We start from the raw sequence: 25,817 nt of genomic DNA on the forward strand, positions 1-25,817 counted from the left end.
AAGCTCAGCTGTGACCAAAGCGCGGCTTTGCACTTTTAAACGGCCGTGGCCGCGCGGCACTGGAGGCCCGTTGCGACCGCGGCCGCCTTTATAATTCATTTGGAGACACTGTGTTTTTTCCCATATAAATTATAAAGGTTGCCGCGGCCGCAACGGGCCTCCAGTGCTGCGTGGCCGCGGCCGCCTCAAAAATGGTGCTGCCTGGAGCGGACTGCCCCCCCCCGCACTCCCCTAGCTACGCCACTGCCTCCCCAGTGCCTCACTGTGTCATAGGCCTAAAGTCAGATTATTGTACATCCACATACCTCAAGCAACCGGTATATGCATCTAGTCCTGCCTCTGCACCAGGTTTTTGTGTATCTTTATTATACATGGTGCTTTCTGGAGTGAAGAGGGGGCAAACTGATGCTTAGCTCTTGATTTGTTACAGTCAACAATACTTCTTGTTTAGAATATTGGAAGTACACAGAAACTTATTACTACTTTTTCCCCCTTCCTAGCAGAAAGATCTTGCGAGGTCATCTCTCCTTGTAGCCACATTTCAGCTGCTGAGGGGCAGGAGTGGCCGGTAGGGAACAATGGCGGGGGCAGGGCGGGAAGGGGGAGGTTTAGGAAAAAAAGGACTTACCTTGTCTTCCCTGGTAGCAAGCCGCCGCATCTCCTCCAGTGCAAGAACAGGAAGCACCCAGGCTCCCAAACTCCCCTAGCCAATCACATTGATGCTTTACAGCAGCATCGTGATTGGTCTGAACGCTGTGGTTCGGCGCTCAGACGGGGGGAAAAAAGACTGTGCATGTTCTCCACCCAGGCTGTACAATACAGTCGGTGGAGAACCTGCAAAGTGCGCTTGACGGGCTGGCTGGCCCAAGATGGCCGGTCAAACCGTCTTGTGCTCTCAAGGTGCAGCAGCAACCACTCCTCCTCCCTCTCCCAGGCTGCGACAAGCCCCGCCCACTTTGCCCCCTCAGTGGTGTAACGAAAGTTGAGGGGGGCCCCCTGCAAGGTACACGGAGGGGCCCCCTCTCCGGATTTAATTTGGAGATATTAGTCCTGAATATTGTGCTGAGGGAGCCCCCGGCTGCCCGCGGACCCCCCTGCACTGCTGGGGCTGCGGGAGCCTGTGTTATGCTCCTGCGCCCCTGGCTGGCTCCTTACAGAAGGATAAAATACTAATAACGTAACGTTATTAACGTTGCATTATTATTACTTTCTTTTAACACTTAGTGAGGCAACACTCCTTCGCCTTAGCGGAGGAGCCGCCACTTCTGAGGGAATAAAGGTGCATGAGAGAATGGAAACATGTTCTTCTCTAGCACATTACAGTGCATCCCTGAAAAGCATTGCAAAGCACAAATTCTTATTAACAGCACAATTTTAACGAGCAAGCCTGCTTTCTAGATCCCTAACTGTACCACACGCTTTAGTACATTTAATGCACAATGACCGAGTATGAATGTAATTGCATGTTGCATTAAGAAATATAGTATGAATGTATAAATCAATTATTAGTGGAATTATACCCTTCCCTCAGTCGAATTTCACTGCCTTGCAGACAAACGTGTGTCTGCAGCAGGTCGGCCTCAGATGTTGTCATGTGCAGAAGAGATAGAAAATTGGCAGGCACCATACTTCCTGTGGTGTGCAGGGGGTACTCGAAGAGGAGCAGCTTTAGAGATAGAATATTGGGGAGTACTCGCGGATGAGCAGCTTTAGAGATAGAATATTGGCAGGCACCATACTTCCTGTAGTGTGGAGGGAAGTACTCGAAGAGGAGCAGCTTTAGAGATAGAATATTGGCAGGCACCATACTTCCTGTGGTGTGGAGGGGAGTACTCGAAGAGGAGCAGCTTTAGAGCTAGAATATTGGCAGGCACCATACTTCCTGTGGTGTGGAGGGGAGTACTCGAAGAGGAGCAGCTTTAGAGATAGAATATTGTGGAGGGGAGTACTCGAGGATGAGCAGCTTTAGAGATAGAATATTGGCAGGCACCATACTTCCTGTGGTGTGGAGGGGAGAACTCGAAGAGGAGCAACTTTAGAGATAGAATATTGGCAGGCACCATACTTCCTGTGGCGTGGAGGGGAGTACTCGAAGAGGAGCAGCTTTAGAGATAGAATATTGGCAGGCACCATACTTCCTGTGGTGTGGAGGGGAGCACTCGAAGAGGAGCAGCTTTAGAGATAGAATATTGGCAGGCACCATACTTCCTGTGGTGTGGAGGGGAGTACTCGAAGAGGAGCAGCTTTAGAGATAGAATATTGGCAGGCACCATACTTCCTGTGGTGTGGAGGGGGTACTCGAGGATGAGCAGCTTTAGAGGTAGAATATTGGCAGGCACCATACTTCCTGTGGTGTGGAGGGGGTACTCGAAGAGGAGCAGCTTTAGAGATAGAATATTGGCAGGCACCATACTTCCTGTGGTGTGGAGGGGAGTACTCGAGGATGAGCAGTTTTAGAGATAGAATATTGGCAGGCACCATACTTCCTGTGGTGTGGAAGGGGTACTTGAGGATGAGCAGCTTTAGAGATAGAATATTGGCAGGCACCATACTTCCTGTGTTGTGAAGGGGAGTACTCGAAGAGGAGCAGCTTTAGAGGTAGAATATTGGCAGGCACCATACTTCCTGTAGTGTGGAGGGAAGTACTCGAAGAGGAGCAGCTTTAGAGATAGAATATTGGCAGGCACCATACTTCCTGTGGTGTGGAGGGGAGTACTCGAAGAGGAGCAACTTTAGAGATAGAATATTGGCAGGCACCATACTTCCTGTGGCGTGGAGGGGAGTACTCGAAGAGGAGCAGCTTTAGAGATAGAATATTGGCAGGCACCATACTTCCTGAAGTGTGGAGGGGAGTACTCGAAGAGGAGCAGCTTTAGAGATAGAATATTGGCAGGCACCATACTTCCTGTGGTGTGGAGGGGAGTACTTGAGGATGAGCAGTTTTAGAGATAGAATATTGGCCGGCACCATACTTCCTGTGGTGTGGAGGGGAGTACTCGAGGATGAGCAACTTTAGAGATAGAAAATTGGCAGGCACCATACTTCCTGTGGTGTGCAGGGGGTACTCGAAGAGGAGCAGCTTTAGAGATAGAATATTGGGGAGTACTCGCGGATGAGCAGCATTAGAGATCGAATATTGGCAGGCACCATACTTCCTGTAGTGTGGAGGGAAGTACTCGAAGAGGAGCAGCTTTAGAGATAGAATATTGGCAGGCACCATACTTCCTGTGGTGTGGAGGGGAGTACTCGAAGAGGAGCAGCTTTAGAGCTAGAATATTGGCAGGCACCATACTTCCTGTGGTGTGAAGGGGGTACTCGAAGAGGGGCAGCTTTAGAGATAGAATATTGGCAGGCACCATACTTCCTGTGGTGTGGAGGGGAGTACTCGAAGAGGAGCAGCTTTAGAGATAGAATATTGTGGAGGGGAGTACTCGAGGATGAGCAGCTTTAGAGATAGAATATTGGCGGGCACCATACTTCCTGTGGTGTGGAGGGGGTACTCGAGGATGAGCAGCTTTAGAGATAGAATATTGGCGGGCACCATACTTCCTGTGGTGTGGAGGGGGTACTCGAGGATGAGCAGCTTTAGAGATAGAATATTGGCAGGCACCATACTGCCTGTGTTGTGAAGGGGAGTACTCGAAGAGGAGCAGCTTTAGAGATAGAATATTGGCAGGCACCATACTTCCTGTAGTGTGGAGGGAAGTACTCGAAGAGGAGCAGCTTTAGAGATAGAATATTGGCAGGCACCATACTTCCTGTGGTGTGGAGGGGAGTACTCGAAGAGGGGCAACTTTAGAGATAGAATATTGGCAGGCACCATACTTCCTGTGGCGTGGAGGGGAGTACTCCAAGAGGAGCAGCTTTAGAGATAGAATATTGGCAGGCACCATACTTCCTGTGGTGTGGAGGGGAGTACTCGAAGAGGAGCAGCTTTAGAAATAGAATATTGGCAGGCACCATACTTCCTGTGGTGTGGAGGGGAGTACTCGAGGATGAGCAGTTTTAGAGATAGAATATTGGCAGGCACCATACTTCCTGTGGTGTGGAGGGGGTACTCGAGGATGAGCAGCTTTAGAGATAGAATATTGGCAGGCACCATACTTCCTGTGTTGTGAAGGGGAGTACTCGAAGAGGAGCAGCTTTAGAGATAGAATATTGGCAGGCACCATACTTCCTGTAGTGTGGAGGGAAGTACTCGAAGAGGAGCAGCTTTAGAGATAGAATATTGGCAGGCACCATACTTCCTGTGGTGTGGAGGGGAGTACTCGAAGACGAGCAACTTTAGAGATAGAATATTGGCAGGCACCATACTTCCTGTGGCGTGGAGGGGAGTACTCGAAGAGGAGCAGCTTTAGAGATAGAATATTGGCAGGCACCATACTTCCTGTGGTGTGGAGGGGAGTACTCGAAGAGGAGCAGCTTTAGAGATAGAATATTGGTAGGCACCATACTTCCTGTAGTGTGGAGGGGAGTACTCGAAGAGGAGCAGCTTTAGGGATAGAATATTGGCAGGCACCATACTTCCTGTGGTGTGGAGGGGAGTACTTGAGGATGAGCAGTTTTAGAGATAGAATATTGGCAGGCACCATACTTCCTGTGGTGTGAAGGGGAGTACTCGAGGATGAGCAACTTTAGAGATAGAATATTGGCAGGCACCATACTTCCTGTGGTGTGGAGGGGAGTACTCGAAGAGGAGCAGCTTTAGAGATAGAATATTGGCAGGCACCATACTTCCTGTGGTGTGGAGGGGAGTACTCGAAGAGAAGCAGCTTTAGAGATAGAATATTGGCAGGCACATTACTTCCTGTGTTGTGTAGGGGAGTACTCGAAGAGGAGCAGCTTTAGAGATAGAATATTGGCAGGCACCATACTTCCTGTGGTGTGGAGGGGGTACTCGAGGATGAGCAGCTTTAGAGATAGAATATTGGCAAGCACCATACTTCCTGTGGTGTGAAGGGGAGTACTCGAGGAGGAGCAACTTTAGAGATAGAATATTGGCAGGCACCATACTTCCTGTGGTGTGGAGGGGAGTACTCGAAGAGGAGCAGCTTTAGAGATAGAATATTGGCAGGCACCATACTTCCTGTGGTGTGGAGGGGAGTACTCGAAGAGAAGCAGCTTTAGAGATAGAATATTGGCAGGCACATTACTTCCTGTGTTGTGTAGGGGAGTACTCGAAGAGGAGCAGCTTTAGAGATAGAATATTGGCAGGCACCATACTTCCTGTGGTGTGGAGGGGGTACTCGAGGATGAGCAGCTTTAGAGATAGAATATTGGCAGGCACCATACTTCCTGTGGTGTGGAGGGGAGTACTCGAGGAGGAGCAACTTTAGAGATAGAATATTGGCAGGCACCATACTTCCTGTGGTGTGGAGGGGGGTACTCGAAGAGCAGCAGCTTTAGAGATAGAATATTGGCAGGCACCATACTTCCTGTGGTGTGAAGGGGAGTACTCAAAGAGGAGCAGCTTTAGATATAGAATATTGGCAGGCACCATACTTCCTGTGGTGTGGAGGGGAGTACTCGAAGAGGAGCAGCTTTAGAGATAGAATATTGGCAGGCACCATACTTCCTGTGGTGTGGAGGGGAGTACTCGAAGAGGAGCAGCTTTAGATATAGAATATTGGCAGGCACCATACTTCCTGTGGTGTGGAGGGGGGTACTCGAGGATGAGCAGCTTTAGAGATAGAATATTGGCAGGCACCATACTTCCTGTGGTGTGGAGGGGAGTACTCGAGGATGAGCAGCTTTAGAGATAGAATATTGGCAGGCACCATACTTCCTGTGGTGTGGAGGGGAGTACTCGAAGAGGAGCAGCTTTAGAGATAGAATATTGGCAGGCACCATACTTCCTGTGGTGTGGAGAGGGTACTCGAAGAGGAGCAGCTTTAGAGATAGAATATTGGCAGGCACCATACTTCCTGTGGTGTGGAGGGGAGTACTCGAAGAGGAGCAGCTTTAGAGATAGAATATTGGCAGGCACCATACTTCCTGTGGTGTGGAGGGGAGTACTCGAAGAGGAGCAGCTTTAGAGATAGAATATTGGCAGGCACCATACTTCCTGTGGTGCTGAGGGGAGTACTCGAAGAGGAGCAGCTTTAGAGATAGAATATTGGCAGGCACCATACTTCCTGTGGTGTGGAGGGGGGTACTCGAAGAGGAGCAGATTTAGAGATAGAACATTGGCAGGCACCATACTTCCTGTGGTGTGGAGGGGGGTACTCGAAGAGGAGCAGATTTAGAGATAGAATATTGGCAGGCACCATACTTCCTGTGGTGTGGAGGGGGGTACTCGAAGAGGAGCAGATTTAGAGATAGAATATTGGCAGGCACCATACTTCCTGTGGTGTGGAGGGGGGTACTCGAAGAGGGGCAGCTTTAGAGATAGAACATTGGCAGGCACCATACTTCCTGTGGTGTGGAGGGGAGTACTCGAGGATGAGCAGCTTTAACTCCTCGAGAGACCCAAGCAGGACCAGGAAGAAAGATAACACGGCGCCTGAGGTGAAGAGGTGCAAGCTGTACCATCAAACAACACATCAAATTAAAAAGATGAGACTTATAACGAAGAAGGGATAAAGAAAAGATATGGGGGTAACTACAATGTAAGATTGAGAAGTTGTCTTTTTAAAAAGGTTTCAATTATTCATAAAGCTTAAGTATGAGATCCTTTTTTAGAATCCTTATTGTCAGCTCAGCATTAAAAGCTTTTTAGAATATTCTTTGGTTTTATGTAGAACCATGGAACAAGTAAATACGTGCAGGCTTTAAATGATATAGCAATTCACCCAAAAAATGCGTAGTTAACCTAGAGATTGTATTATGCTTACACTAGTTAATTTCTAACAGATGTATTCATTACCTGTGATTTTTTCTGACCATTATTTCTGTACTTTAGTCTATTCTGTTTATCCAGTACATTTATTTAGAAGCATGACCTGGCCTGAAGTAGCTCAGGCAGACTTTTATTCTCCCTTTGCCTTAAATACCTTGACCTTTCTATTCAGCATCCATGGCCTGACTTGGCCATGTGACTGATTCCATTTTCTAAATAAAGCCTTCATAATTCAATGGTATAAAAATGTCAGAGAGTTCGACAAAACTATTCAGTCAAAATTAAATACAAAAATTAGGCCTGAATCACAGTATTCATGTGTATTTATAGTGATGCAATGGTGGTAAAACTATGATGGCGAAGTACTAGCCTATAAAGCAATAGATGCTGGTGAAACATTCACTGTCTAGTGTGGTTATTATAGCACTGCATCTGTAGATATAGTTAAGGTCTACAAATGTTTTGGTCCACACAGTGTTATGTGTGATCCTTGGGCCTTCTTCAGGACAGAGCCATTTACAAAGCTATAAAACGTGAAACTATAATGACAGCGTGGTAGCCCTGTGAGCTGGTGCACATTTAGCCACAAGCACTAGATTCCACTTTAAAGAGGCGCAAATACAAGAGAGTCAAATCTCACCTAATTGTCTGGGTAGAGCCATCTGGTTTTAAGCACATAAATGACGTGTTCAGTGCACGATGAATCTGTGGCAGAAAGAAAAAGCTCTTTCTTTTTTTGTAGCCTCTGCCAATTACGGCAGCAGAGCAGCCCACGTGGCTGGCGTGTCTCCAAACTGCAGAGTTCTCTTTTGGCAGACTGCCTCTGTTTGATGCAGCTTTTAATGACTAATTCTCCATGTCAGATCACAGCTCCAGATGGTGTCGAACCGCAGGCTCTTGGCTCCTGTGCTACACTTCATTTATGTGAAAGGAGAGGCCAGGTGGCTTTAACCAGATCATGTGACTGGTGTATACTCACTTATTGTCTTTCACCTCAGCAAAATAGGACTCTTTGGTTGGAGTATGCACAAAGATAGCTGCTGATATTGAAACTGTTGTGGTGCAAAGTTGACGAAGCAGGTTGGTGCACCAGCTGTAAGTACAACACTAGTTTCTGTGGCATTTTTTCTTCAAATTCCCCGATAGTCCTCATTCAAAAAGTTTCCCAGTTTAAGTTCCCTTTCACCCCTAAAGTTTATGTTCATTGCACAACAACTTTCACTGCATTGAAGTTATTTTTTTATTGCAGACGTTGCCAGTAAAGAAGATGTTTGTAGACCTTCACCTGCTTCTTTGCCTGTTGCATTGTATAACCATCTGCAATGGCAAATGTATGTAAATTTCAATTAGTTGAATTCTGAGATAAGTTAAAACCAGTGCCTAATTTGAGCCGGTGATTTCCAGAGCTCAGCATCACCATTTTTCATGAGCACCAGTTAAGGACATATTCATTTTTTGTACACATGGCGAGATTAAGTGATTTGCCAAAAATCACAGAATGTTGAGCCGCCGCCGAGACTTGAACCTGGTTCCCCAGATCCGTAGTCGGCAGCTCTGGCCATTATGCCACACCCTCTCCCTACTTTCATAGTTAGTAGTCGGTTCTGTTTTGAGGCGGCGCTAACAGGAGAAATAAGCTTATGGAAGCTGCCTCCTGACAAGAGTCCCAGCACTTAATTTTTTACAAATTAACCGCTGGTTAAATCTATCTGCGACTGCGCACAAGGTAGGTGAAATCATGCACCAGAGCAAACAGTAACTAAAAGAGCTGCAGTGTCTATGAGGACATCATTAAGGAACTGAGTGGTTTGGGTATGAAGTAAGTTATTGCTGTGGCGTTCACACACCAGTTGAATTCGAGATGGGACAATAGTGTTTTTTAAAGCCCTAAACCGGCTGTGGCATATTGGAACGCTGGCGACGACTCGTTGTAGGATGATGAGTAGCGCTATGTGTTTTCTGCAGTTGGTTCCAGGCGCTTGTCTGGTGGCAGGATGATCTGATATTTGTATTTGTGTTTGTTTGTATAGCGCTAGAATCGACCACCGGAGGGGTATCTCTGCGCTTAGCGGAACTGTGAGAGGATGGCTATATATTCAGGGTGGGAAGAAGACCGATCAGTCGCGGCAGAATAGGAATGTCTTAAGCATTTTTCTGAACTGCAGATGTTCATCGCATTGTCTCAGGTGCAGCTGGAGTTCATTTCATAAAAGAGGGCCGCAGTAGGAGAGGGCTTTTCCACCCTGTCTGGCCTTTCTAATTCAAGGTACCACCAAAAGGTGTTTGGCACCTGAGCGTACGGATCTGCGGGGTACGTAAGGCACAAATTTCTCAGCGAAATATGAGGGACCCAGATTGACCAACGCCTTGTGGGTGAACAGCAGGTTTTGTACTGAATACGTTGGCGGATAGGGAGCCAGTGCAGTTCCCTGAGAAGGGGAAGAGAGGAGGTTCGAGGTGGAGCATTAAGAACCAGCCGGGCCGCCGTGTTCTGCACCACCTGCAATCTGTTGAGGAGGGCATCATTAGCTGATAACAGCAGGCTATTGCAATAGTCAATCAATCAATCAGGCATTTATAAAGCGCGCTACATACCCGTGAGGGTCCCAAGGCGCTGAGGTGGGGGGGCTGCAGCTAGAGGTGGAAGAGCCAGGTCTTGAGTAGTCTCCTGAAGGTCTGTGGGTCCTCTGTCTGCCGAAGGTGGAGGGGAGGGAGTTCCAAGTCTTGGCGGCGCGGTAGGAGAAGGCTCTGCCTCCGGCGGTGGTTCTGTGGATGCGTGAGACGGCGGTCAGGGAGAGGTCAGCGGAGCGGAGTCTCCTGTTGGGTGCGTGGAATGATAGTCGGTTGTTGAGGAAGGCCGGGCCGGTGTTGTGGAGTGCCTTGTGTGCGTGGGTGAGGAGCTTGAAAGAGATTCTTCTGTCGATGGGAAGCCAGTGCAGGTTTCTCAGGTGGGGGGTGATGTGGTCTCGGCGGGGGGCGTTGGTGATCAGGCGGGCGGAGGCGTTCTCGATTCTTTGAAGTCTGCTGATGAGTTTGGCCGGGGCTCCGGCGTAGAGGGGGTTGCCGTAGTCGAGTCTAGTGCTGATGAGGCGTGAGTGACGGACTTTTGTGTGTCGGTTGCGATCCATTTGTAGATCGTGCGGAGCATGCGGAGGGTGTAGAAGAAGGTTGAGGAGACTGCGTTGATCTGGTTGGCCATGGAGAGTTTTGAGTCGAGGATGACTCCCAGATTGCGTGCATGGTTGGTTGGTGAAGGGGTGATGCCCAGGGAGGTGGGCCACCATGAGTCGTCCCAGGCTGAAGGGTTGGGTCCGAGAATGAGGATCTCTGTCTTGTCTGTGTTGAGCTTGAGCCGGCTTTCTTCCATCCAGTCGGCGACAGCCTTCATGCCGTGGTGGAGTTTGGCTTTGGCGGTGGGGGGTTCGTTGGTGAGGGAGAGGATCAGTTGGGGGTCGTCGGCGTAGAAGATAATGTTGAGGCCGTGGAGTCTGGCGATGCGTGCGAGCGGGGCCATGTAGACGTTGAAGAGCGTAGGGCTGAGGGATGATCCTTGAGGGACACCGCAGATCGTCTTGGTGACTCCGGAGTGGAACGGGGGGAGGCAGACTCTTTGGGTTTTGTCTGAGAGGAAGGAGGTGATCCAGTCCAGGGCCTTGTCGCGAATCCCTGCGATGAAGAGGCGTGTACGCAGAGTGTGGTGACATACGGTGTCGAAGGCAGCGGAGAGATCGAGGAGGATGAGGGTTGCTGTCTCCCCATTGTCGAGCATGAGTCTGATGTCGTCTGTGGCGGCGATGAGGCCGGTCTCGGTACTGTGGTTCTTGCGGAAGCCTGACTGGGAGGGGTCGAGGATGTTGTTGTCTTCTAGGTAGCGGGTGAGCTGGGTGTTGACGAACTTTTCGATGACCTTAGCAGGGAACGGAAGAAGGGAGATGGGCCGGATATTCTTAAGTTCGCTCGGGTCCGCCTTGGGTTTCTTTAGTAGGGCGTTGATCTCCGCGTGTTTCCAGCTCTCAGGAAAGGTTGCGGTCTTGAAGGAGAGGTTGATGATGTCCAGGCGACTTAGAACCATTGCCTGAACTATGGTTTTTCTTGCGGAATCCGGGAGGAGAGGGAAGACTCTGCGTAACATGCCAATGACATGGAAGCAGGAACCAGCAGTTAGGTTGACGTAAACCTTCATATTGAGGTCACGATCGAGGCGAATCCCGAGATTTTTGACTGAAAGTTTAGGCAGAGGGGGAGGTCCTAGGTCTGTTGGCCACCAGTCCGGTGTCCATAGGATGGGGGCTTCTCCCATAAGCATGACCTCTGTTTTATCTACATTGCACTGGACAAGGTTACTCCGCATCCAGTAAGATATGGCCCTCATTCCATTAGAGAAAGCCAGTTGTACTTGGGATGAGAATTTATCGAAAGGAAAGAGGAGCTGAGTGTCATCCTCATAGGAAATTGGGATGAACCCCTACAACCTCATGAGGTTGGCCAAGGGAGCAACATAGATGTTGAAAGAGTAGGGCTCAAACATGAGCCCTGAGGTACTCCCTTGGTCATACCCACCGGCTCTGACTGATATGAGCCTAGTTTGACAATTTGGAAACGATCCGTCAGGAAACTCTTCATCCATACCAGAGCTGGGCCTCTCAATCCAGCTTCCTCCAGTCTTTTGAGCAAAACACTATGGTAGATCGTGTCGAATGCACGGAAAGGTCCAACAGCACCAGAATCGCCAAATGACCCCTGTCTAGGGTCATTCTGATGTTATCAGTTACTGTAAGTAACGCAGATTCAGTGCTGTATTTGGGCCTGAACCTGGACTGGGAATGATCTAAATATCCAGATAGTTCGACGTAGTTGGACAGATGGGTGTTCACATGTTTCTCCATTATTTTGCTCCAGAAAGGGAGAAGCGAGATGGGACGGAGGTTGGAGAGATCAGTCCATGGGATGTTAGTTTTCTTGCGAATGGGTTTAACCTGGGCAAGTTTCCATTCCCGTGGGACATGTCCCTCTGAAAGAGAGAGGTTGATGACGGACTGTACGACGGGGGACAACTCATTCTCCAAGGTTAGAATCAGCTTAGCTGGGATAAGATCCATAGGGGATCCAGATTTTATTCTCCGGATCAAAGGTGATAGGAGGAAAACACTTTAGTTTGATCTGATTAATCACATCCAAATGGTTCAGAGTCATGGCGATCTGAGGTGGGTTGTCGTCTGCAATTATTTTCTTGTATATATGTTCGATTTCTGTGTAAAGAATGCGGAAATTTTATCGCTCAATTCCTGGGATGAGGTCTTCGGGCTTTCACAAGCTTCTAGATTGGTGAATGAATGGAGAATTTGGTATAGTGTTTTTGAAGAGTTGCCTGCCTGCGTCAGTTGAGACAGGAGGTGCATTTTATGTGCTACTCTTATGTTTTTATGGTAGCTAATCATGGAGGTACAGTACCTTTCCCTATCCGTCTCATTGTGTGATGTGCGCCATGCTTTTTCAAGCTTCCTACATAGTTTTTTCTGATTACGTAGGAGGGGAGTGAACCAGGCAGCTTGCGGACGATTGGGGCGGCTCAGAGAGGGTTTCAGCGGCGCAAGATGGTCAATGGTTGTAGTCACTGCTGTGTTGAATTTTAATAATGCTTCCTCAATGTGGTCTGATGTGAGGAATTGCGGCTTCTTAAATCCGCTTTGAAGGTTATCTGCAGATACCTTCTGCCATTGTCTCCGCAGATGCGGTGTGGTTTGGGTGTGAGAGATGGTGTGCAGCCATGTTTTTTCCGAATGATAATTGGATGAGGGTATGGAGCACTAGAGGTCACAGTGTTATGATTTTGCATAAGAAACGACTGTAGCAAAACAGCCTGTATCTATGCCATGCTGTCTTATGCTGTGTTGCATCATTTTTCTCAGAAAAGTTGTATATCAAAAAATATGATTGTTCCACCAGTATGTCATCCCCCCAACTGGAAATGGGTTTAAATGATTCCATGTTATGTTTAGTATTAAATGCTTTTAACTATTGAAAGAGTTAGTGCACTCTAGCAGGTTCAATGTATAGGGTGGTATTTATCAAACTATAATCTTCCCACTGGTGGAAAAGGTCACAATTCAACAGATTAATGGTAAAAAATGGTGGAAAGGATAGAAGGAGGAGGTGTAGGTGGGCCTATAAAGGATGTATAATTTGTCATTGTTTGTTAGGCCCCATTTGTAGGGCCTACTTCATCACAGCCGTGGTGGACATGGTCACTTCCGCCTGGGTCTCGCCCTACTATGGCTCTGCAAACTGGGTGAAGTACCCCTACACTCCACTTAACTTTAGGTGTAGCGAGAGCAAGTAGTGCAAGGCGTCTCTGGGAGGTAGTTTGTGGGAAAGAAACTTGGAACTCGGGCAGTGCAAGCAGAGAATAGGCACAATAAGCAAATGTCCAGCCTCAGTGCTTTTCGCGGTACTCTAATCACACCCCAAACACAACACTAAACATAAAGAATATGCGGCACTACATGGAAGGTAGTATGGGGTGGGGGTTACTACAAAGGAAAAGAGAAGCACTACATTCTGCAGCAGAATGGAGGAAGACACTTTGATTAGGCCGGTCTGGTACTTGTGCCTGGAAGTCCACCTTCTGGGAGAGTGTCACCTTTACACTACTTTTTTTTCTTTTACAGTAATTTTCCTTTACCACAAATCTTTCACAATGCATGAGCTCTCAAAAAGCATGTTGTTTCAGGGCATGCCTTTCCAACACAGGAGGAAAATATCTAGTAATAATGTAAGGGATGTTTTTTAGGGTTCATTGGTGGGTTGCGGTAAACAGAGGTAACAGTTTTTTAGGGTTTAAAGGTGGGGAGAAGTAAAGAAGGGTAATGGTTTTTTATGGTTCAGGTGTGTGCAGAAGTAAAGAGAGATACAGGGGTTTTAGGGTTCAGGGAGGAGTAGAGGTCAAAAGTAAAAAAAAGAAGAAAACATATATTTGTAAATACCAACATAACAAAATGTTCATGATATAATACATAAAGACTTTCGTTGTCACGTCTGATATTCTCCTCAGGGTGTAGCGAAGGCACAGACCCGTCCTGGGTCCTCTGGCCTTCGTCTGTGGCGATCAGTGAAGTGTTCTCCAAGCCGGGCCGCAGGTTCATGTTGGCTTATCTTAGGTATGAAGGGAGCTGATTCTCATGGGCTGCTCCTCTCTTTGGGCCTGGCAGCTGGGCTTCTCTTCCTTAGGACACTAGCTTCTGTGTGACAAGTTGCTCCTTCTCTCCCTGCGCAGAAAGGTAGGCATGCTTGCAGGCTCCCAGGTATCGTATCGTATACTTATATAGCTCAAACTGTCACCCTACGGGTATCCTGGTGCTTAAAAACCTAGTCAGATGGAGTCAACAGAAACGGGCCTGATTATGGGGGAGCAATGCTCTCAGATCTTGGGAAATAGCCAGGTCTTCAAACTCTTTCTGAAGCACATCAGAGAGTTGGCTTGCCTGATGTTCTGGGTTAGCTCATTCCAAAGGCGTGATGCTACTGTGCCGAAGGCCCTACCTCCCATCCTTGATTTCTTAAATCTGGTAGTTGTTACCAAATATACACTGGACGAGCGAAGGTGCCGGGTAGGCTTGTACCAGGTAAATCTTTCTTGCATTGATAGAGGGCCGGTACTGTGCAGCGCTCTGTATACAATGCATAGTGATTTAAAGGTGACTCTGTCCCTTATTGGCAGCCAGTGAAGATCTATCAGTGCCATTGTTGTAGAGGAGCTACGTTGCTGCTAAAGACTGTACTCTTTGCAACCCCTGCAGGATATATTGTGTCTTAGGCAGATCCAAAGTTTTCCAGTGCAATGCGCAGACCTACGCAGATGTCCCCTGAAGTATGGAAAACTGTTTAACAGCAATATTAGCCATGCATCACACCAGGTTTTCAAGTAATCTGTGCATTTCCCATGTCCTTGGTCACTTGAAAAGCTTGAACTGGAAACAAAGTGGAGAAGTCGGGGTACTACTTTTATACATGGTTACCAGAAAGGGGATGTTGGTCCACTGTCTAAAGTCCTGCAACTAGTTTGGCCCAGTTCCCTTTCAGATTTCAATTTCCAGCTGCAGTGCGGACACAGTCTTTGTGTAAGGTGATAGCTCTCCCAAGAAGTACTCATGAGTTTGACTCCCACTAGGAGTATCTATAACATGAGAATAATAATTGTGAAGCTTTGCACCTGACGGTCATCAAAATTCCAGGATGGACCAATCAAAGCAAAAAATAGAAGGACCAGGTCCTTCATAGATATTTATCCCCCTCTAATCAGGGAATCTGCTGACTCACCTCCTCTCACCCCGCCCACCCACCACCATTTCCACAAAGTCACTTAAATGGCAGTGTTCAGGAAGGGTGTATTCAGAATTCCCCGCTAAGAAGGTAACCATCGAATTTCTAAAGACAGGCCTGTCTCCATTCTCCCACACTTCAGAGTAAAGACTAAACCAGTCCTATGGCAAACTAGAGGCAATCCAAAATGGATTCCACTGGCTTCAGCTTTCACACACTCACAAACAACCTGGAGTTCTGCTACAATTCACCCTTGATACATAGACACTTGACATGCATGCAGGGATGTGAGTGCAGGGTCTGGCACAACATGTAACCAAGACTTTACACAAGCATACCTATTGGCATCGCACTCTCACTTTGCACTGGCAAAAAGGCCTGTCTGATACTAGGGATTCAAAAGACATTCTACCACCACCGTTCACCGTAAATGTCTCATTTGCCACCAACAGTAGTCTAGAGTTAAAGAGAGAGTACAGATCTGGCACCCATCATGACCTCAGAGACACAGAATGGATCTAGTAGTCAATTTTGGGACTTGCCTCCATGCAGATGAAGGTTTCATTGTGTCCTGGGCCAAAAGAAAATCAGGAGACCAGTTTCACATGCAATTATGTTATTCGGGGCAGCGGATCACATTTGTTTACCAAGCAGAGGGCATTTCGGCCCCAACAGTGTGTCTTAATTGTAATTGTAGTGGATTGTCAAACGAAGTGAGGCAGGATGACTTCCACCCAATCTACATCAGTGATGAAAAAATACACTCTATCGGATTGTGAGAGTATAAAGGCAAATTAACCCTATGCCATAAAACATTGTGAGTTCTCATCTGCAGAACTATATTTGATTGCGTTAGTTTTTAGGTCGAGCAGACCTACCCTCAATGCGTGAGCATTGAAGGTGTCTGCTTCAGACCTATTGTGGCCCGTTATTGAGAATGCTGGGAATGAGGACACCAATCTGTTACGAGCTCGCAGTTTTCACCGCGGGAGCGCGCGTCTGACCCGCGCTTGCGCAGATCAACTCACAGCCCCTGCTCGCACACAGCCAGCCCCCACCCCTCTGCATGCACGCATACACAGGCGCGCGTGCGCGCACACACACACACACACACACAGGCGCGCGCATGCACACGCAGGCATACGACACACATACAGGCTCAATCACACACAGTCACGCATGCGCACACACAGTCACGCACGCGCGCACACACACACTCCCCCCCTCCCCTCCCAGGCATACACACAGGCACGCACGCACTTCACTTCAGCCCTGGGCCCCACTCACCGACTGCGCTCTTCCGGCGGGCTCCTCACGGCGCGGCGCGGCTCGTCTCCTCTTCTCAATCGGGCTCGCGGACCTCGGGAGGCGGGACTTCCGGTCGGCCGCGACCTGATTCGCCGGCCGGCCAAGAGCTTCCGGGTCGCCGCGGGCAGCGCGGCGGCACTCCGTAATATGAACTTGTTACTTCATAAGGTAATACATAGGGTGTTCTCTAAAGAGACTTACTTTTTTCATCCACTTTATCTGATCTAGTTGATTTTCTTGGCTGCATCTTTGAGGCTTGAGATTCACCGTGCCAGGTAGTGTGCTTTTTTTCATTTTCAAATGGACGTAGGAGAAAGGTTTCTCTTTTGTTTAATAATAAAGCTTGTGGCCGGTGTGGTGAGAAGTACATCTTTGAGGACGACACTTGCACACACTTTGAAGTGGACGATTATCCAGCAACCTGTACTGGAATCGAATCTGCATATGTATGCCTACTGACGCCAGAAGGATTCTGGAAGACGAAAAATGGAGCCGACCTCCCATTCATGACCAGAGTCCTGCAAGCAAAGTAAGAACTAGTCGAAATGAAGTGATATGATCTGGTGGTACAACTGAAAAGTGTTTCAGATCCTCCTGGACATCTGTAGTTCCTTTAGTGCATGTCCTAGTGCTCTCTGGTGTCAGTGTCCCCGGGTGTACTGGTGCCGCTGCTACTGAGATCTCAGGGTTTTAATTCACAATCCTATCACAAGTGTGAATGAACGTAAGATTCAGGTACTTAGCTGTTGCCTTTCGCCTCCTATCAGCACTGGTTTGAGGAACACTACCGAGTCAGCACCCCAGATGAAAGGAAGCGGTTGTGTGGTGGCGCAGTGATTCCTCGTAGTGCAACGTCTTGTAGCGGATGTGGGTGCGTGCACAGGACCTCAGGTAGATTATGGGAGGTTTTAAGCAGCGTTGTCTTCAGGTGCTAGAGGACAGTAAGTTTAAGGGCATTTGTTTCTTATTTAAAAATACTATTAAGCAGAATCCTATTTAAAAAAGGCAAGGAACCATATTTTACTTTGAAAACATCGAGCAGTATAATCATTTACCTTGTGGCGCTGATCCAATCCTGTTATTATCCCTTCAGTTTTTAGTTCCATTGTATGTCCTCCGCTGGCGCCAGTTCAGCAACACACTTGCACCATCATATCATAAACTATTTTAAAGTTGAAACAGCCCACATGTAAAACAAATGCTGTGTGGTTTGGCTCAGCCTCCACGACTCTAAGGATACTGTGTACTTTTGGTTGCATTTGAAATATTTCCATTTCCTCGATTTATTGCTGAGAATAAAACATATAAGCTTGTATTATATGTTGGGAGGATATGTTTACTTGTGCAGCTTGATTCAGCAGATGGACTGTTGGAACACTGCTTGTTAGATTTACGTCCTCCTCCTTCTCCCTTTCATTCCCCTTAAGAACCGTACAATCGGGTGTTCTTGTTTATTTTCGCTTCCAATCTTTTGGTGTCAAGTGAGGCGTGATTCTACATTGAAGTAGGATATTTCACCATGTTAGTTGCCTTTCTTCTGTTTCAGGTCCTTTACCTTATGTGATCTCTCCATGCTGTCACTGATTTCTACCTGTCAGGGGCCTGTATTTTAGGGTTTTGTGAATGTACTGCAGTGTTGTGACAATGGAATGTCTCAGTTGCATCCATCTAGATATGTCAGCTGCTTTGGGTTTTCTGAGTTAGCCGAGAGTGCTGAGGCATCCCTGAGGATAACAGTGGAGCACAGAACGGCAGACGTCCACACAGGTTACAATAATTGAGACTGAATTTATGCTACAAGGGACTTGATAGTAGAACTGTGCTCCTTCAGTGTGCATCGGGTTGGTGTAAATCTGTTGAGTAGTTCTAGAGAAGTAAGCATTTAGAAAAGTTGGCTGAGGGGTGAACACTTACATCATTGCCATTTAAAAGCACAATTCACAAAATTGCGAATCCTGTCAATCAGATTTTATTTTTTCAACAAGTATGTGACTCTCACACTGTGGAAAAAAAATGACACAGCCATGTGGAGCACCTGATAGGTGCCTGACCCCAGAGGAGTGCCATGTGGCTACCGAGAGGTCAGAATTGTGGGCTAACATTTTTTTGTTTGTATTCTGGAATACAATTGCAATTTTAAGGAAAATCGCAATCTCGCAGCTGCCATTTTATGAGCTGCACAAAAGATAGCATTGTGAGCAAAATATCAAAATTTTCAACAAAGTTATGAATTTTCACTAAATAGAAAAAGTAGTAGGGATAATAGTTTTCCCTTTAAAAGGGGGAGAGGGTAATCCCACTGTATGCAGCAAATAAATGACTAGCTGGATGGGCTCCATTCATGAGTAGCTAGCAACAGGTTGGCTACCCAATCTCTGCGAACAAACGCACTACGGAAAGCAGCCCGTGTGACGCAGGATTTGGTGCCCGCAGTAAGAATACTGTAAGCAGTGGGGTTTGGCCACTGACAATGTGCTAGGCCTGGCCAAAGGCAAGGTCTACTGGCTACTGTACAGGTCTTAGTATTAATTATAAAAAAAATTAAGCCATTGTTATTTGTAATATCAATACATCTAAGTCACGTAAATACAACACACATTGCATTACAAATGCTATAGGTGTCACATTTGCGAAAGTTATAATTATTGGCAATGTAAATGACAAAGCTATTAATTTCGCTATTTTCAAAACCAACACATACATAAAAAAATTGTCATTTACAATACCAATAGCTCAAACTTTCCCAATGCGAGACCTATTGCATTGCAAATGCTTGTTATTTTAGTAATCCCTGTTCGCGGAATGCATCCTGAAGAAGGACTTCAGATTTGTATTTCAGTTGAAACATTGTTGATGTTTTTAATCCAATATTCCCTGACTGTATTTGGCCCTGTCCGAAAGCGGCTGTGAATGTTACAGTGGCTCACACAGACATACAGTCTACAGTTACCACAGTCCCAACTTTCCTACATATTCACAGATTTTCTCTGTTACCCCTTTTACTTATAAATGTTTGCCCACCCATATTCACGGTGAAATTCCAGCTGGTATTCATTATCAAGACAGTATCTGTCACATTATCTGAAAGTGTATTCTCCCCCTTTTCTATACATGAATCACAACTTATTTATCTAAAGTTTTCAGCCAAATATCTTATAGAAATTGCTCATAACCCTCTCTCACACTTGTGTTTTGCAGCACGGGATTATCATCGCTGATGGAGATGAGTATTTCATTGAGCCACTGGGTCTTATTCCCAACGACACCCATCTGAGTGAGGAGGGAAGCCCTCACGTTGTGTACAAACGTTCATCTCTACAGCATCAGCAATGGGATGCAGCTTGTGGCCTGATAGGTAATGGTAGTTAGTGACCTTTTAATAGATATTTAAAGTGATCTGATGATGATAATTGGGTGCTGCCATGTCAGTTGTATACTACAGTTTTTTTTAACGTAAGTAATATTGTTCAGGTGTGTGTGTGTGTGTGTGTGTGTGTGTATATATATATATATATTCAATAGCGCTTGCTCCTGCTGCAACTTCCTGCCGGACTCACAAAGAAGACAAGGCAGACCCAATTTGGTGCTTTGATTTTATTTTTCAGACACCACCAAAGCCCTCACGACGCGTTTCGGCAGATCCCTGCCTTGATCACATGACAGCATCATCGTGAAGCACACCTCTATTTAAAGTGCAAGTGCTACATTAGTATTACAATAGACATAGAAGACATATTTGACTTTACGTAGTCTTTCTTACTGTTCAATGTGCGTCATCATTGACTTTGATTATCGTAAATGTAAAATACCAATTTTGTAAACGGGTAATAAAATCCCATTTTGATAAAGTCGGGGTAAAAAAGAATTATACTTGTAAAATACATTGATAACACAAAATTCATGTAAAATACCTTTTCGGAACACACTACAGCATAAATAGGTCATAATGGTAGTGAAATACATGGTTTTTGTATTGAAATTGCATAAATGCTTTTTATATTTTTAGCCATCATCATATACCAACCTATGCCTCCATTCCTTTACCCTTTATTTCACTAGGGAATTTCCCCCCATATTCCTATGTCTATTGACTAATTTTCGTGATATGCTTCTACTTAAAGAAACCCAGTATAACACCCTATTGGTGTATTATATGAATATAAAGTGCTAAACAGTGCAAAAGAATATAAAACCCACATTGAACAGGAACACCTTCCCTGTGAGTGTTACCCTGTATCTATAATTTCTAAGACTTTGTGCAATATTCAGAATTTCATTCTAACAGTAACTTTTGGTACGGTTTCCACAGATAAATCTTGTAAATATCATTTTCTAGTGTTCTGGACATGATTCCCACAATCGGTTAAAACAACTTTTCTGCTTTAAAACAGTATGTTAAAAAACCAATTCATGTCTTCACTATAAAATTTACTATATACAAAAAGGAATATATACATAGAAACACATATATAAATAAATAATCAATAAATACAAGTTTTAGTTAAATGATTTATATCTCCTCTAAAATAAAGCAGCAATGTATATTATTGTCCAAATGAGCAAACTAGCCAAATCTTTACGATCCTTTTGATTGGAACACATATTTTTAATTGTCTAGATTCTTAAGTGGTGTGGCTGCGTGTATCGTGTGGGTATTATCCCCTATCAACATCTTTAGATATAGCTGAAATATATGTTTGAAAGAGATTTAATCAGTTTGTTTGGATGGGTCTACGTCAGTCTAGGTACGTATAAAGATCTTCCCCCATGTTCAAACCATTCGGTTGTTTACTATCTAATAGTAAAATATAATGGGTCTCTAGGCGCCGTAGCATTCCCTCTCTATATAATATATATATCCCGCTCCGACTTATGCCAAATGCGGGGCACTCAAGGGACGGGTGCTGATATTGCGGTGACGTGTCGCATAAATATCAAGCTCCAGATCTCTGCAGTTCATGCAAAAGAAAACGGCACTCGCGGGGCTTAAATTACAGCAGCAGTTTATTCCAAATAAACTGCTGCTGTAACTTAATAGCCTCAAGTGATTCCTTAAGGAAGTCAGATGTAGTGAATTGGTCCCCTTATTGCAAAAGAGGTGCAGACAAATAAAGAGGATAAGAAAACTGGGAACTGGCAGGTAGGACATACAGTCTGCCATTTCGCAAGTTGCAATCAAGTATTCTAAGTACATTGGGGATAATCCAGAAAAGTGGTTTAAGATCAGCAACAGGGCTTTGCACAATTATCAAGATGCTCAAAGCAAGCCCGCTTCATGTGGTCAAAATGTGACTGACGATTTACCGGGCTGCTGAATTTTGAGGAATTTGAGCCACCTGTTTGGACTGGCAGGCAAATCTTAAAACACATTGTAGTGGTATACCTGAACTACATATGGATGCCTTAAGATGGAGTTATAGAAAAGCAGTTCACAGGGTAGGCAAAAAGGATGGTACTACCACATACACCCCTCTGTCCACAGAAAGGTTGTTGATGAAGAGAAAAAAAGCTAGTTACTTATTGTAACTGGAACGCATATCAATACCATGACATGCAAGATTCTCAATATATGGGGCGTGGCCGACAACATGGCCGGTTAAGACGTGCTCCGCGTTAGCTCCTGGCGAGCTGCTCAAGATCCGACTCATCCCGGATGGTCTGACGCCCCGTTTTGGCGACACAGGACCGCGAGAGACCTGTCACATCCTGGGGTCTGCAACCATAGCCCGCACTACCCGGAAACAAGAGATACACGGCGCCGAAATCGGAACGCACCCGAGCGCCTGACTCAAGATGGCGGCCAGGCCCTGACCAGCGGCAGTTGACCTGGTGCGAGTGAGACCGCAGCGCGGGGTACCCGGAAGGCGGCATCAGAGGCGGACCGGAGCCTGAAAACGTAGAAGTGCGAGGTCAGCGGCGCCGGGAACAGAAGAAGGGAGGCCCAAACACGGACACGAGCCCACTAGCAGTTCCGGGGCGTGCCAAGGAAGCAGAGGCCGGTGGAGTGAGCTGCGGCCCGACCCCGAGAACGATCAAGGGGTGCCCCGAGTCACAGGAGCGGAGTGGGGCAGCGCTCCGCAGCAGAGCCCGCCAGTCCCGCCGGGAACCTGCGCCGTGGGGCATAGGCTGGTGCGCAACCGGGAAGGTCTGTCGGGGCCCCCTGAGAGGCAGCGGAACCGCCAGACTGGAGGTAGGAGGGTCCAGACTTGGGGCGTACGGAGAGGAGCTGAAGGGACGACGGCGGCGAAGTGTACCCTGACCCCCGGGGGTTGCCTGACTGACCCACATCGCTGGGGTCTGGGGGAGAGAGTCATCGCTGGTGGCGGCAGGCGTAGTGAGCCTGAACGATCACATTAGCGGCCTAGGGGGTCCTGGAGTCTTAGAGGCCGGCAGTACAGGCCGGAGCCGGCCCGAGGAGACGCAGAGGCCACTCCGGGCCTTGAGGACTTACAGAAGGTGCGAGCTGTCGTTGATGACCGTCCACCCGCTCTGTCCAAGGCCCATAGAACCTGGTGCTACCTGGCACGAGAGGGGACGTAGACAGCCAGACCCGCCTCGGGAGCCCCCGGGGACACAGTGCGGTGGCCTGGGCCTGTGGCGGAGTCGCTGAGAGCGGAGAGAACACGGCATTGGGAAGCGGTCTGTGTCCTAGCCCCGGCCGGACAGATAAATATTGTGCGGGGCCAGGGAAGGGGCCCCATTGCTGGCGTCGGAGGAACGGTGCGCCGCAGCGTAGAGCGGATAGGTGTGTCCTGCTGCCCTTGAGTTCGGCCCACTGCGTCGCTGTGTAGGGAGCCCAGTGAGGTCCAGGAGGAGCCGCGGGAGGCTCGTTGCCGATATCGGGCGGAGCGCCAGCCGGCTACACGAGTAGACTCCCAGAGGTGGCCGCGATGGGAAAGAAGTACACGACCACTAGGACACCTAGGCAGGGGACTATGGACCGCTACGCCACGGCCCAACCCCAGGCGGAAGCTCCAACCTCCGGCTCCCGTTCAGATACCGAGTTATTGATGGGGGCGATCCAAGTGTCTAGGACAGACATACAAGAGTCCCGTGCAGCATTGGAAGTTAAGATCGGAGAAGTGGGCTCGGAAGTAATGCTACTAAGACAGGACTTCCGTAATTTGACAGAGAGGGTGACCACAGCGGAGACACGGATAAGCGAGGCGGAAGACTCACTCACCACCCTCCGGAAGGACATGGCAGAACTCCAGGCCTCTCACCGCCAACTGCTGTGGAAGGTGGATGATGCGGAAAATAGGGCCCGACGCAACAGCCTCCGCTTCGTGAGCTTTAGGGAAGGTATTGAAGGGGCCGGAACGAGAGGAGGACATGGGGGTCGCTCCTCTGGAGGGGAAGAGGAGGAGGCACGCTCCATGCATCCCCTTGTGGCAGCAATCCGAGAAATGGAACAAGATGCATCTGGCCTAGCAGAAGACCCGAGAACTGATACTCAGGACTCTCACTCCTGAACGGTGACTGATCAGACAGTTGAGATCTCAGCTCGTCGCCAAGGGGCACGCTAGTTGATCCACCCCCCTTTTACCATTTTGTACTGTTTTTTGTTATGCACCATTGTGTTGCTTTACTGGGCTGATCTGAGAGGGTTGTGTTACATGTCCCCTGCTTAGATTGTGAGCCTAGGTTAAGGGGGGGTACTGCAGGAGGGCGACAGACCTTCTCTGCCGACGGTCCTATTTCTGTGGCAGATGGGACTGAATGTAGGGGAGGTGGGGTGGGGGTGAGGGGGAGTTGCGAAGGTTTTCAGTTTGGGGAAGTTGAGGGATGGGGTCGGGAGGGGGGTGGGAGGGGAGAGGGGAGAAGTTGGGGGGGAGAGGGATCGGGACATGTCATCAAGGTCACATATACCGAAGTACAAGTCACTCCACTAGCGATGCGCCAGCCCACCAATATCGGCGGTTCATGGCAGGATATCGGGTAGGCAAATAGACACACAACAGGACCTGGAGGGATTCTCAATATTAACATGGAATGTGAATGGCCTGGGCAGTAAGATCAAACAGGGTCTAGTGAATGCATATGTCAAAAGGGTGGCCCCGACATTATTCTGTTACAAGAAACACACCTCATGGACATTAATTGCGGTTTTCTGGCGAGAGGGCACTACAAAGTTTTAGCGCATGCGGGCTTCACAAAAGGCTCGAGAGGGGTGGCCAAACTGATAAGAAAGAACCAACCATTCCGAGTGGCACAAGTCTGGGCAGACACCCAGGGGACATATGTGGGGGTACGGGCGCATGAAGGAGGAAGGACTATACTATAGTGTCGGCCTTTGCCCCTCCTAAATTGCAGGCAGCCACACTGAAAGGGGTTACAGAGGTCCTTCTCAATACGTCCGATACTATACAGGTGTTGGGGGGAGATTTCAATGACGTGATGATTCCGTCCCTAGATAGAACAGGGGACAGAACTAGGGACCAGGCCCTAACCTCTCTCTCTAACATGATCAATACTATAGAGTTAACGGATGTATGGAGGTGGCTACACCCGGAGGACAGGTCATATTCCTTCTTCTCCGGCGCACATAAGGTCTACTCTAGACTAGATTAGAGTAGACCTTTTTGGCCCGACACGTAGTATCGAGAGGTGACGTAGCGGAGTACAAAGCCAGGGGGATATCAGATCACTCCCCGCTCTTGGTGAAGGTGGGGAGAAGGATGAGGCAGCAGGAGGGGTCTTGGAGACTGCCGGCCTGGGACTTACAGAACCCGGCCATATTGAAGGGTCTTAGAGCCGATGTCAAAGTCTACATAGCTGAGAATGAAGGTTCCGTCTCGTCAAAGGTGGTCTTTTGGGAGGCCTTTAAGGCCGTCATGGGAGACAGAGCCCAAAATAGGCTGGCGGAGAAGAACCGGGAGGCCCAGAGAGAGCTTGAGACGCTGGAAGCCCGAATACTGGAATTGGAAAGGGAATACCAGGGTAATAGAGACGCGAGGATTCTTCGTAAACTGACAGACACGCAAAGTCATTATAGAGACCTGGTAATGGGGGAGGCCAAAACGCAGGTGATGGCGCCGCTACACCGCTTGTATGATGTGGGAGACAAATCGGGCAAACTGCTGGCGTGGTTAAGTAGAAAGGAAAGAGATGCCCGGTGGATAGAACGAGTCAGGGACATTCAAGGGAACCCTACGGTGTCGGACGTCCAGATCGCGGAGGCTTTTGCTACGCAATACCGATTATTTTACGAGGCGAGAGACCTGGGAACGCAGGAAGCTGCCATGCAATATATGGAGCACCTTGAGCTTCTGGTGCTGGCCGACACGGACCTCGAAGATTTAGAGGCCCCCATCATGCTAGAGGAAGTTAAGAAGGCCATAGCCAAACTACG

The 25,817-nt window shown here is 47.8% G+C and overlaps 1 protein-coding gene across 1 annotated transcript in view; it reads left to right on the forward strand.

The window, feature by feature from the left end:
* The window catches only part of ADAMTS10 (ADAM metallopeptidase with thrombospondin type 1 motif 10), a 278,682-nt gene that overhangs the window by 121,257 nt on the left and 131,608 nt on the right, over positions 1 to 25,817 (forward strand). The window contains exon 4 of the mRNA XM_086947210.1: positions 19,664 to 19,820. Coding sequence (XP_086803336.1) covers positions 19,664 to 19,820 — 157 coding nt within the window. The remainder of the gene's footprint in view (positions 1 to 19,663; positions 19,821 to 25,817) is intronic.

This window comes from Lissotriton vulgaris, chromosome 12 (assembly GCF_964263255.1).
Source record: "Lissotriton vulgaris chromosome 12, aLisVul1.2, whole genome shotgun sequence".
In the NCBI taxonomy this organism is placed as follows: Eukaryota; Metazoa; Chordata; class Amphibia; order Caudata; family Salamandridae; genus Lissotriton; species Lissotriton vulgaris.